We start from the raw sequence: 13,463 nt of genomic DNA on the forward strand, positions 1-13,463 counted from the left end.
GCACGCGGAGGGGGAGAGGTGTCCGGTCTGTCCCTCCCCACGGTCCGTGGAGGACAGGTCGCCCCTGCCCTGCCTGGAGCGGCGGCAGAGCCGGGACCCCGGCAGAGACTGAGACGCCCCCGGTGGGCTGATACCGAGATCAGAGGACGGCGAGTCGGGATCCCGGAAGCAGGATCCGAAACGAGGGCTGGGACCCCTGGTACGGGACTGAGACCGGGGAGCAAGGACCGAGACCCCCCGCGGGAGCAGGTGCGGGTACCGCCGGGCCAGGGGCCGTGGCCGTTGCCGGGGCCGTTGCCGGGGCCAGACCGGTCCCTGCCCGGTCCCTGCCCCCGCCAGGCTCCACCCCGGGCGGTGCGGGATAAAACTTGGGGCACCTCCCCGGCAGCTCCGCGTCAGGGCTGCGCTCGGACCGGCTGCAGCGCTCAGGAGGTGACACCGCACCGACCACCACCTCCCCCCGGGACGTTTCTGGGGTCTCTCTCCCTTTTCCTGCCACCGGAGGCAGCTGAGCTCCCGCCGCGCCGGGATCCGCGGGGCCGTGCTCGGTGAGTAGAGCCGCGCCGGGCTGGTGGGGGCCCGGGTCGGGCTGCGGGGGGATCCGCGGACCGGGACCGCGCTCTCTCGGTTGCTTTTCCCGGAGCGGGAGGGGTGGCCCCGCTTCCCCGGGGCTCCCGGGGGACGCACGGCAGAGCCCCTCTTAGGTGTTTCGGGAGCTCTGCTCACTCTCAGAGACCCTCCGTGTCCTCGGTCACCTGGAGCTTTGCCTGCCTCCGGGGAACGGGAGCTGGATCGGTTCCCCCCGCTCCAGCTGTCGGGACCCCGGTGCGCCCGCTCGGCTCCGCCGCGTCCCGGGGAGCGGCTCCTCGTTCCCGAGACCCGGCGTTCCGGAGGGGGGGCTTTCCGGGCAGGGGTTCTCCAACCCGCTGGGCGAGCAGTGGCTCCGGGGCGCACCGCGGCCGGGCTCCCCGGTGTCTCGGTAAGGGCTCCCCGGTGCGCCGCCGGTGCGGCCCCCGCGGCCCCCCCGGGCGCAGGAGGCGCAGCGGGGCCGGCAGAGGGCGCCCGCGCTTTGCTGACTCATAGCCCCCCCCGGTGCGGGTGCCGGGACGGGGCCCCGGGGCTGCGGGGTGTCCGTTCCACCCCCCGGGCAGCGGCAGGCGGGGCTGGGGCCGCTGGGGTGGAGGTTTCAGCTGGGGGACTGGGGGGAGGGCAAGAGCGTGCTGGGGGGGGTACAGGGGGCTCAACCCCTCATCGGGACAGTTCCCCGTAGCTGTAACGGCGTCACCGGGAGGGTGACCGGGCGGGTGCGTGTGACCGGGCGGGTGTGACCGGCCGCGGGTGACTGTACGTGTCCCCCCCGCCCTTTCCGCCTCTGTGCCCCGGCGTCACTCGGCTCCAGGGGCTCCGGCTCCCGCCCGGCCCTGCGGGCAGTCACCTCCCGCCGCGGCCTCCTCCGGTGCGGGGGCCGCTTACCGCCCCCGCCGCGGCGCTCCGGGCCGGCGCCTGCCCTTGTCCCGCGTTCACCCCTCCGAGGCGCCCGTGCCTCGCACGCCAACGCTTTCGGCCGCCCGGCTCGGGGCGGCCCGGCGGGTGCCCGGCGCTACCGGAGCCGGGCCGGACCCCCGAGCCCCCCGCGCCCCTTTGTTGTGCGCCGGGATTATGAATGGCTCCAGGCGCGGCGCGAGGGCGCGCGGGGGGCGGGGCCGGGGGCGGGGCCGAGAGGCCGCGTGGGCGGGAGGAATCCGGCCGGACCGCCCCGCCCACCGGGGCCACGTGGGGAAGGTGCGCCCGCCTCCCATTGGCCGCCGCCGCGGATGTCTGGGCGCTCGGCGCGCTCCCATTGGCCGCGGCCGCCGGAGGAGCCGGAGTGAATGAGGGCGAGGCCCCGCCCGCGGGACGTTGCTACATTGTAACTTCCCTCCCCCCCCGGTGCTCCCACGGCAGCGCGAGCGGCGGCCGGTTCGGCGGGTCCGGCCCCAGAGAAGGGGGAGCGAGGCGGCCTCCCCGCCCCTCGCCGCGGCCTCGGGCCTCACCCCGCCCCCAGACACCCCGCACCGAGAGCACAGAGCGGCGGCGAGGAGAAAGAAAGGAGGCGGCAGGCAGGGGCAGGCAGCGCCGCTTCCACCCCGCCCCCCCACCTCCCCGTTCCCGCGGCAGCCACCGGAGCGGGGCGAGAACGGGAGATTTTTATATTTTTTATTTTTATATATATATATATATATATTTTATTTTTTCCGCCCGGGCCGCAGAAGGCACGGCCGGTGCAGCCCTGCTTGGGGACCCCCCTTCTTAGCCGCCCCCTGCCTCCTCCCGGCCCCCGCCCGAGGCCTCGCCGCGCAGCCGGAGCTCCCGTGGGTCCCGCCGGGCGTGTGGCGGAGCGGGGCCCGCTCCCTCCTTTGTCCGCTCCTGCCGCTCCCCCCTCCGCCGCGTCCCGCCGCTGCACCCCGACACCGACCGCCGCTGCCCCCGCAGGTCGGCGGATGGACCCGCAGCCCGGCGCCAGGAGCTGCAGCCGCGGGGCTCCCGCCTGCGAGGTGGGGCCACCCGAACCCCCCATGAACCTCTACATCCACACCACCACCGGCACCCGCTATGAGCTCTCGGTGCCCGCCGAGGAGACGGTGGAGGGGCTGAAGCGGCGGCTGTCCCAGCGCCTCAAGGTGCCCAAGGAGCGTCTGGCGCTGCTGCACAAAGAGAGGTACGGCACGGCTCGGTACGGGGGGGCTCGGCGCGGCTCGGGAGGCCCGGGGTCCCTAGCCCCCGACAGCGGGGCTGGGCGCGGGGGCGGCCCCCTCGCACCGGGCTCGGCACCGCACAAAGGCTCCCGCCCCCTCCCCCTTCCCGGCCCCATTCCTGTGCGGGGCGGGGGGGGGGGGGGGGGCAGCCCGGGGGGCCGCGGCGGGGGCGAGCGGGGGCCGGGCCGGAGGGAGGGAAGGAGGGAGGGGGGGCTCCGGGGCGGAGGGAGGGAGGGGAGGGGGGCGCCGGGCCGGGCCGGGAGCGCGGCCGCCGCCCCCTCGCCCGGCCCTGCCGGGGCTCCTTTGTGGGCGGCGGGGCCCGGCCGTGCCCCGGCCCTTTGTTCTGGGCTCAGCCCCGGCGGCGGCGCGGCCCGGCCCCCCCTGAGCCCCCAGCGCCGGGGGCGGTGGGGGAGCCTTTGTCTGCCGGGGGCCCGGGCCGAGGGGCTGCGCACTCCCCGCGTGGAGCGGGGCTCGCGTGGGGCAGGGCCGGGAGTAACTTGGAGAGTCTTTCCCGGATCAGAGAGGAAGGGGGGGGACACACGGGGACACCACATCCATCTGCCGGCACCCGCGGGGATGGGGGAGCGCGTTCCCGGTGCTGCCTCCCCCACCTACACTGGTCCCAACTTCTCTCTGACCGCCCCCCCAGTGGGCAGGTTTCCTGTGCCACACACCCTGTGCTCCCACCCCACCTACAGCCAGGCTCTTCTCTGCCTCCCTCAGCTCTGCTCCATGCCCAGGGCAGGGGTGCCCCACACCGTGAGTTCCCCTGTCTGAGCAGTGGGGTGCCAGGGTTCCCTCCTGTTTGTGCAGACTGGGTATTTCTTGAGGTAGGGGGTGCTTGGGGGGGCTGTTGGTCCCCTGGGAGCAGTCAGACATGCAGCTGGTGTCCCCCTCTCATGTGTAGCCTCGGGGGGGGCTGCCCGACCTGCACTGACCTTGCTTTTGGCATCTCCTCCCACAGCCGCCTCAGCTCTGGCAAACTGCAGGACCTGGGGGTCGTGGAAGGCAGCAAGCTGACACTGGTGCCCACCGTGGAGGCCGGCTTGATGGTGAGTGGCCTTTTCCTGCTGCTCCCTCCATCCCACCCACTCGTCCCCGTCTATTATTAAAGCCCCGGGCAAGGATGAGGATGAGGATGTGATGTGCTGGCAGCCCTGCGGCTCTGCTGCCCCAGCTCTTGCTGAGGAGGCAGCGCTGGGTTGGGCACGGCAGCAGGTTTAGTATTTCACTCCTTTCTCAGGGCTTGTGTAGAAATAGTGGAAGTGACATGTCATCCCTCCCTCCTGCTGCGGACGCCCCCTCCTTCGCTGCATTTGTAACGTTAATCCCCCCCCCTCCTCCTTTTTTTTCCAGTCCCAGGCGTCCAGGCCAGAACAGTCGGTGATGCAAGCTCTGGAAAGCTTAACTGAAACTCAGGTGAGGGGCTGGATGCCGGGGCAGGATGGAGACAAAGGCGGAGGGTGGGAGGCGGGGGGAGGAAGGACAGCTGCGGCCTCACTTTGCTTCCCCTCCCAAAAGCTTTGGCGTTGGTGCCTCGCTGAGGTTTCACCTTCAGCAGGGCTGGGAGCGCTGAGGGTGGTGCCCGGGGCGGGCACCGTCACCCTGTGCAGCGCCGGGCTCAGGGAGGTCCCACAAGCAGCCCAAACAAGCCGGGAGCCGGCGAGGTGAAGTGACTCACTCAAGGTCACACCGCAGGTCGGTGGCAGAGCTGGGTGGCTCAGGGCCCTGCCCGGGGCTGCGGGGCTGCAGCCCCCACCCCATCTGCCCACCCTGGGGTGCAGGGATAGGGCTGCCCATCTGCCCCACAGCTGTGATGGATGTTAGGGAGGTTGGCAGGGCCACGCTGGGGACTCGTGGGGCTGCAGGTTCTTCCCCCTTTCCTTGGAGCCGTCCTTGGTGGGTGCAGCTTGGCCATGCTGGGCTGTTCTGACCCTCTCCTTGTCCCCTTTCGGTGCCCTTGTGCTGGGTGCCAAGGAAGAGGTGCAGAAAGGGCCAAGAGGGAGGCGTTGGCGGGGCCGTGGTTGAATCGCTGGGGAGTTTTGAAGGAGTGGAAGTGGGCGGGCAGGGGGGTCCTCAGTGCTGGGGGGTCTCAGCTGTGGGGTGGAAGCGTTCCCAGGGTGGGAGAGCCGTGGGTGAGCCGTGGGTGCGCGCGCAGCCGCCGGCTCCTGCCGCGAAGGTGGAATTTACCCCCAGCCGTGCAGGCCCCGCTCCTTTGTTTTCTGTCTCTGTTAGTGCTGTGAAACTCTTTCCTTCCTTTTTCTGGCCGATGCTGCAGCTTCGGTTTTTTAAGGGTTGGGTTTTTGAGGGTTTTTATAACCTGCCTTGCTGAATTCTGGGAAGGGGCTGAACCCCAGACGGTGCCAGGGCTCAGAGAAGGGGTTGGCAGGGCACTGCTGTGCCCTCCCCCGCGGGGATGTGGTGAGGGCCAGGCTGCCCTGCCCGCAGGGACTGACCCGCAGTGCCCTCGGCTGCCCGGGGTGACCTTGACTTTTGAGAGCTGGTTTAACCCCATGGGGGCTGGAGGAGTGAGCTTGGACTGGAGCCCCTGTGGCTCCCCAGTGCCAGAAGCTGCTGGTGTCCCATGGAGGGGCTGCAAAGCTGCTGCCCATCCCAGCTGGGGTGCAGAGCTGTGGGAGGGGGCCGGTTCTGGCTTGGGGGTCACAGTGCACGTCCTGGCCTCGGGGCTGCAGATATTTCTGATGGGGCTGCACAGCTCTGCTCTGGTGTGGGCAGCGAGGTGGGGTGGACTGGGGAGCCAGGAGCCCGTGGAGCTCAGGGTGCCCCCCTGCACAGAGCTGTGCCTCCCCCCAGACCAAGCACAGCGGGCGGAGGAGGGTGGGTGGGCTACGGTCTGGCACCGGCTGCGGGAAGCGGCTCCGCACCTCCCTGCCCACCGCAGGTTCCTCCGGTTGGTGATTCAGGAAGCCAGGGCTGAGCAGGAGGAACCGCCAGCACCTGGGGGGCGGCGGGGGGGCAGGAAACCACTCCTCCCATTCATGCTTTGCTGGGCTCTGCCTGCGTCACGCAGCCTCCGGAGCACGGGGAGAGCTGAGCCGCTTCCTCTGGGGGCGGCGGGGGGGCCGGGGCGCTGCCATCCCCTCCCCAGCCTTTGGGGAAGCGGCTGCCGGGCACGGGGGCTTCCTGGAAATGCTCCTGCACTTCCTTCCTCCCCACATGGCTGCCCCCGCTTTCCAGGGATGGCAGGCGTGCGGTCCCACTGCCTCGGCTCTTCCTTCCCCCCCCAGTCCCTCTGCCCAGGAGCGCTGAGGGGGAGGAACAGGGGAGGGGGATGACACATCCTGCTCTTCCAGGGCTGCAGGAATGTGGCCGGGGGGCTCTGTCCCTCTGCCCCACCTTGGCACAGACAAACCCCTGGGCACCGACACAGGTGGCTGGATGGGGGGCCCAGCTGTGCCCAGCTGGAGACCCCGCAGGGGCTTTGGGGGGACATTTCCTGCTCCCCCTCCTCATCCTTGCCCTGGCCTTGCCTTTGCCATCTGGATCTCCCAGGATGGTTTCCTTGTGCGTGTTTGGGGGTGCTGCTCTCCCCATCCGGGGGGCAGGGGCTCCTTGGGGGCAGCTCCTGCTCTCTGCCAGCCCGGAGTTGGGGGCCCGGGGGTATCTGGGGCTGGGGGCCGGGGTGACGCGGGGCCAGGCGTTGGAGCGAGGCGGGAATGCGGCGTTCTCTGAGTCATCGGCGTTTCTGAGAAGCAGCTGGGAGACACTTGCCCCATCCCTGCAGGCCCTGAGCCCGGTACGGTGCAGCCGAGCCCTCCGGCGCTTGGCAGGGTCTCAGGGGACCCCGAGGTGTGGGGATTTTAGGGGGGCTCAGTGGTCCCAGCCCCCTCGGCGAGGCTGTCCCGGCCCCCGCGGCGGAGCCGGCTGGGAGGGACGGGGTCCTCCCGGCGTGGGCGGCCGAGCGGGCGGCTGGGTGGGACGTGTTTGCATTGGAGCGGGCTGGTTTCGCCGGGGGGGGAGAGGCTGGCAGCGGCGTGGGGGCGGGTGCTGGGAGCCCCGGGGCTGGGGCGCCGCGGGGACCGGGCCGGCTCCGTGCCACGGCCCAGCCCCGGGGGTGCTGCGGGGAGCTGTGGGACCCCCGTGCTGGGGATGGAGGGGGATGGTTCTGGGTGCTGCTGGGAAGTGCTCTGGCAGCGCTGGCCTGGCCGGGTTGGGGTGCTCTGGTTTCTCCCGGCGCTGGCGAGGGGTCAGGCAGGGCAGGGGTGAGTCAGAGGGAGCGGGAGGCGGCCGCGGGGCCGGCTGACGTCAGGGGGCCCCGGGGAGCTGCGCGGGGCTCCCCCGGCACACCTGGGTGCAGAGCCGGGCCTGGAGGAGGGCGGCAGGGATTGGGATGGGGCTGTGGAAGAGCTGGCTTAGCAGCCCAGTGGGAGCAGGACCCAGCTGGATCCCCTTCCCATGCTTTGGTGGATGATGCTTGGACCTGGTGCTGGGGTCTGTGTGAAATGTACCCTCTTCAGTGGCTCAGAGAGCAGCAGCGGAGCTGGGGTGGCCCTGCAGGGGCTGGAGAGCTGGGATGGGGCCAAGCAGTGTGGATGGGGCTGCCAGCCTGGCACGAAGCCATCCAGGCTGCTATGGGAAGGGAAACTGAGGCAGGCCGGGGGCCGGGGTGGCGCTTCCCCGCAGCCAGGCGCCGTGTGCGCGCACACGCGTGTGCACACGTGTGCCCGTGCGCACGCCCGCCGTCCTCTGCCGCCCCCTTGCCCCGTAACCTCCGTGTCCAGAGCTGCAGCGTCTCCTTCCCGCCCACCCCTTCCTCTGCAGCCTCCGCCTGACACGCTCGGGGCTTTGCTGCTGGTATTTTTAAAGCTGCTTTTCCCACGGCTTCTCAGAACCGGCCTCCGCGGCAGCGGGGCGTGGGGGAGCGGGGCCGGGGCTGGGGGGCCCCGCTCTGCAGCGCTGGGGACAGGGGGGTGCTGGCCCCACTGGGGACCCCTCGATGGCTGCACCCCGAAGGTGCCGTGGGGTGGGGAGGGGTGATACTGAGCTGCACATGACATGCCCTGCAATAGTGAGGCAGGTGTAGGGTGGAAAGGGGTTAATTCCCATTAACCCGTCTGGGCTGGCAGGGGTGAGAGGCACAGCCCCCCTGCAGCACACATGAGGGTGAGGGGGGCTCAAGGCTTTCCCAGCCCCCCCCTAGAATGTGGGGCAATGCTTGGGGGGCTCCCCTGTTCCCTGGCACAGCTGCTAAGTGATTTATGCGACCGGAGGGAGGCTGGGGGGTGGCAGGTGTTGGGCATTGGGGACCCGCCACAGCTGCAGCCTGGGGAGGGTCAGGCCCTGGCTCTTGTCTCCGTGCTGCAGCTGCTCCATCACCTGCCGAGCTGGAGCCTCCGGGCTGGGCAGGGCCTGTCCCCCACCCCCAGCTGCCTTGAGAGGGGGGAGGAGGGCAAGTGGGCTGCACTGCCTGAGTCACGGTGGTGGGCACGCAGGGGCCTGGCATGTCCTCACCTGCCCCCTCCTCTTCTCCCTGTGCCAGCAGGGACCTCCTGGAGCTGGGGGGGGACGCCCCTCCCGCTGGCCAGAGCAGCAGCAGCGCTGGCCCTCGGCCAGGCCTGTGGCTCTGGGCAGTCCCAGCTGCGGCCCCTGCCCGTCCCTGCCCGCTGGGATCAGCGCTGGGGAGGGCGGCCAGGCAGGCACGGCCACTCAGTGCTGGGGAATAAAGGGCAGGAAGGGCAGAAGGAAGAAAAATACCCCCCGGCACCGTCAGCTGACAGAGCTGGCACCGGGCTGGGGTCGCGTGGGGACGGCAGCTGGGCTCTTCTGCCAGCCTGGCACGGGTGAGGGCCTGGGAAGGGCTTTGGGAGGGGACCACCCCTTCTCTGCCCCAGTGACCCATCCCTATGGCAGAGGGAAAGCTGTAGGGGCACCCACCATCCCCTGCTCAGCACCAGGGGAGCAACCACCACCCTGCTGCTTGTGCCACGCCTGATGAGGGTCCCTTCTCTCTCTCTCTCCCCAGGTCAATGACTTCTTGTCGGGCCGGTCCCCGCTGACCCTGGCCCTGCGCGTGGGCGACCACATGATGTTCGTGCAGCTGCAGCTGGCGGCTCAGCAGAGCACCGGGCAGCTCCAGCACCGGCACCTCATCGCCAGCCGGGGCGAGGCGGGGGCCAGCGCCAGCCCCCACTGCCGGACGCTGCACGGGGCCGGCGGCTCCGGCTTCGCCCGCATCCCCGTGGTGCCCACGTGCCAGCAGAGCCCGGCCCCCAGCCCCACGCCCCCCGCGCCGGCCCCCCCCCCATGTACTGTAACGCCCCTCACGCCGCTCCCGTCACCGCCGGCATGTTCCGGTCGCACGGGGCCAGCACGCAGACGGTGAACAGCAGCGTGGTCTCCTCCTGCTCAGAGGTGAGTCTGGGGGTGTCCTGGGGCTTCTTTGGGAAAGGGGGGTGGAGCTGTGATTTTTCCCAGCTTGGCTGTGGTCATGACCAGCCCTGCCTTGGTTTCCTCACGTGTGGAAATGGGTTGTCCCCAGTCTGGTCTCCAGAATGTCCCCAGGTCCCAGGGAGGGGTTCAAGGACAGGGTGTAACCCAAGCTCTTGCCCTGCCTGTCCTCACAGCCTGCCTGTCCCCATGGGTGGGCAGGACCTGCTGCTGTTGCTGTTGCTTCCCTTTCCCCCTCACACAGCACGGCAGGGCAGGGGGGCTGTTGGGACCCCAGGAATAACTGGGATTGGTGCCTGCTGCACCTGCTCCCTGTCTGGGCTCTCCTGACCTGGCTCTTTGCAGGGTGGCAGAAGGTCAGGAGCAGGGTTATGTGCCCCACCACACCCCTTCCCCGAGGCTGATGCCATGTTTCTCCCCTCCCAGGTGGACTGTGGTTCCCGCAGCAGCAGCTCCCCGGGCAGCAGCCCGGCCCCCTCGGCCCGATCCCGCAAGCCCGGGGCGGTCATCGAGAGCTTCGTCAACCACGCGCCTGGGGTCTTCTCAGGGACCTTCTCCGGTACGTGCTGCTGAATCTGGGGGGCTCTGGGGGGGTGTTGGGGGCAGTGGGGCTGTGGATCTGGAGGGGCTGCTTGTCTCACACCCACCTCTTTCCCCTCCCTCCAGGCACTTTGCACCCCAACTGCCAGGACAGCAGCGGGCGGCCGCGGCGGGACATCGGCACCATCCTGCAGATCCTCAACGACCTCCTCAGCGCCACCAGACACTACCAGGGCATGCCCCAGTCCCTGACACAGCTCCGCTGCCAGACGCAGTTCTCCTCTTCCTCCTCCTCCTCCTCCTCCTCGCCGCCTGCCTCTCCGGACCTCGCCACCAAAACTACCTCAGAGCCGCTGCCGGCGGCCGCCACCCCCACCCTGCACCCCGTCGTCCAGTGCCAAAGCCAGATCCGGATGTGCAAGCCCAGTGGTGAGTCTGACTGCCCCTGCCTGGAGAGGGGTTGGGGTTTGGGGTTGGTTCCTCTTGGGGGTCCTTGGTTCATGGTTGGGATGAGCAGAGAGGGACTGGGAACTGGATGATTGACAGGTGTCAGTCAGGAGGGTTGTGTGTTTGGGGATAATCAGCACCCCTGGGGACTCAGGGAGGTCACCCCACTTGCCCTGCATTCTCATCTCTGCCAAATCCTGTGGGGACAAAGCGTCCCTGTGTGGGTGGGGTGTGGGGGAGTGGCAGGTGGCTGCGGTGCCTGTGCTGCCCCAGGAGCTCAGGGCCTGTCCCTGTTGTGTGGGCAGAGGTTTTGGGGTCACCCAGGCTCTGGCTCCCCCTTTCCAAACTCATCTCCTCACACTGGGGGTGAAGGTGGGCCTGGCCAGGGCATTTTTGGGTGCACATCTGTGAGCCCTGGGGCAGGAAGGTGTCACAGGCACCCGCACTGGACCCCCTGTGATTTGCTTAGAGGAAAGAAGTGAAACCACCAGTGCTGGCTCAGCCACCTCTTCCTTCTCTCCTAGCCAGGGGTGGTCCAGCTCCCCACAGGGGGTGGCTCCGTGCTGGCTCCAGCCCCTGCTGGTGTGGCCAGGTCTGCCAGGACCCCCCCCCATCGATCCAGGGGGATAGTGGTGGGGACCCTGCACCCCAAAAAAGGGCTGCAGGCCACTGAGGATCAGCCTGGTGCTGCAGTGGCCACCTTGTTTTTGGGATATCAAAGGAACCATACCAAGGGGGACTCTGTGATCCTCCAGGATGTGGGTCAGACCACCCTCCCATAACCACTGTGCCCTTTTCCTTTTGGAGGGCACCTGCTACGGGGGGGGGTAACCCATTGCTGTATCCCCCCAGCCATAAATCAGGGCAACCCCACCATGACCCATCCTTCTCCATCACCGGGCTCACCCTGCCTGTTTCAGGGACATCCCCGTGGCAGGGCTGGCTGGGGGCTGGCATGTCCCCACCGTGGCATTGCATTGCATGGCATGACCCCCCCCTTTTTCCCCGTTTCCCCTCGCAGGGGACCGGCTGCGGCAGACAGAGAACCGGGCGACGCGCTGCAAGGTGGAGCGGCTGCAGCTGCTGCTGCAGCAGAAGCGCCTGCGGCGGAAGGCGCGGCGGGACGCGCGGGCCCCGTACCACTGGGTGCCCAACCGCAAGGCCGGCCGCACCAACAGCAACAGCAGCGTCTCCAGCGAGGGCAGCCTGGACCTGGACTTCGAGGACTCGGTCTGGAAGCCGGAGGTCAAGGCCGAGATGAAATCCGAGTTTGTCGTAGCATAGAGAGCCGGGGGGACTGTGCCGGGGGGGTCCCGCTCGCCGCCCCCGCCCCGGGGAGGCTGCGCTGGTGCCACGGGCCGGGGCTCCTCAAGATTTGCTGAGATTTGCTGTCTCCTGCGACCACACGAACCTGCGTGGCAGGGGGAGCCCCCACCCCTCTGCTCAGTTGGGTTTGGGGCGATGGATGGGAGGGGGAGCAGCAGGAGCTGCCCCCTCCCTGCAGCCTCCCCAGCTGGGGGGGGGTCCTGGCACCTGGGGGGGCCCTGGGGCGTATCGAAGCTGCTGCTTTGCTGTGAAGAGGGGCACAGCCAGGTGGGGGGCACTGCCCCACCTTGTGCCACCACCACCCCCCCCCCGGTGCAGGCAGGAGGAGATGAAGTCTCTCTCGGAGGTGCTGGAGCCCCCCCAGTTTGGGGGCCGTTTGTTTTCCTTCCCTTCTATATGTAGCATTGCTCGGCTGTGGGGCTGGGCCCCCCCAGGGGGACACGTGTGCCTGGGCCCCACCGCCGCAGCCTGGGGAGGGGGGACGGGGGTGGGAGGGCTTTGTTTTTTTGGGGGGGGGTGTTAATTTTGTTTGGGGGAGGGAGAAGCCGAGGCGCCTTCCCTCCGCGGCCGAGCCCAACTTCCGAGTCGCTGGACTCCTTCCCACCCAACGCTTGGGTGGTTGGATTTTTTTTTTTTCTTTTTTAACTTAAAAAAAAAGAAAAAAAAAAGAAAAAAAAAAAGAAAAAAAAAACCTGAATAAATAACCCCAAACTCGGTCCTGGCCACGGGGCCGGTATTTATAGACATTAATGACCCGACTGAGCCAATACTGACATAGTCTTCATAGGCCGTAGGATCCTTTTTCTCGTCCGACTTGGATTTTTTTCCGTCAGGATCTGTGCAAATAGAGCCCCCACGTGACGTGTTTTTTGTCTGTAAAAGTCTTTTTTTTTTTTTTTTTTTTTTTTTTGTGTGTGTTTTGGGGAAAGGGGGGGCGGGGGGGAGAGCAAGGCTTTTTCGGTCTTTAATATTTTATTTTTTATTTTTGAAATAAATTTTGGGCAGTCTGGATGCAATCGTGTCTGGTGTCAGCGTGGGGAGGCAGGGGCTGCTTGGGCACAGCATTGGTGTCAGGGGGGTGATGGAGCTGCCCCATCCTCCCTAGTAAAGGAACAGCTCTGGGGTCTCTTTGAGGTGTTTCCAACCCTCCCTGGGTGCCAGACCCCAACCCGTGGGTGCTCATCTGACTGGGTGCTCCCAGTCTCATCCCACTGGCCACTGCCCGGAGGAGCTGGGCCGGTTGCACCAGCCGGGCTGGCCGTGGGTGCCAGCTCCCTGCCAGCTCCCTCCCTCCTGCGTCACGGCGGGGTGGCCGCGGGCCGGGGCGGGGGGGGTTGGTGGCTGTGAATGTGGCCGTGCCTCAGTTTCCCCACCTGTACTTGCCGCGGGGAAGGTGATGGAGTGAGGGTGGCCCTGGGGATATGCCAGCACCATCCCACCCATGCAACTCTCTTCCTGCGGCCCCCAGCATCCCTGGGAGGAAGCTGGAGGCCGGGGGGGGCTCGGGGTGACAGTGGCTGTGCGGGGACACTGTGCTGGGACAGCCCCGGCGCTGTGCTGTGACACTGCCGCGGTGACACTGTCACCTCCAGGCACACTTGGGGCGGGGTGAATCCTCATTGGGTGTGGAGCTGTTATTTGGGGAGGGGGGCGGGAGCGGCTGCCCGTGTCCCCTCTGCCATGTCCCAGCCTTGTCCCCACACCCCGGGGTTGGGGACAGAGAACAATGCAGCGCTCCATGGGGCACTCAGCACCTCACACACACAGCACGGGAAACGAGTGGTTCTTCCCACGGGGAACACCCGGGGGGCCCAGCGTGGGGCTGGGGGGGCCTGGCCGGACCCTGAACCCCCAGGAGCAGCCGAGCTGCGGAGGAAACCGGGCGGGGAGCGGAAGCAGCGCAGGTTCCTGCGGTGACTTGTGCCGCACCGGGCACCCCGCGCCCCGCTTTGACGTCATTTCGGGTAGAGCAGACCTCGGGCTCCCCCCCTGCAGCCCCCGGCCCCC

General features: G+C 68.4%; 1 protein-coding gene across 1 annotated transcript; it reads left to right on the plus strand.

Moving 5' to 3' along the window:
• Positions 1-334: 334 nt before the first annotated feature.
• MIDN (midnolin) lies at positions 335-12,098 on the plus strand. Its single transcript, XM_056512888.1, is given in 9 exon segments — positions 335-548; positions 2,473-2,698; positions 3,700-3,787; positions 4,092-4,154; positions 8,719-8,995; positions 8,998-9,107; positions 9,570-9,702; positions 9,810-10,112; positions 11,152-12,098. Coding segments are annotated over 8 exon segments (1,455 nt in total). The 5' UTR covers positions 335-548; positions 2,473-2,480; the 3' UTR covers positions 11,415-12,098.
• Positions 12,099-13,463: the final 1,365 nt, after the last annotated feature.

Source organism: Oenanthe melanoleuca, chromosome 28 (assembly GCF_029582105.1).
Source record: "Oenanthe melanoleuca isolate GR-GAL-2019-014 chromosome 28, OMel1.0, whole genome shotgun sequence".
NCBI lineage: Eukaryota > Metazoa > Chordata > Aves > Passeriformes > Muscicapidae > Oenanthe > Oenanthe melanoleuca.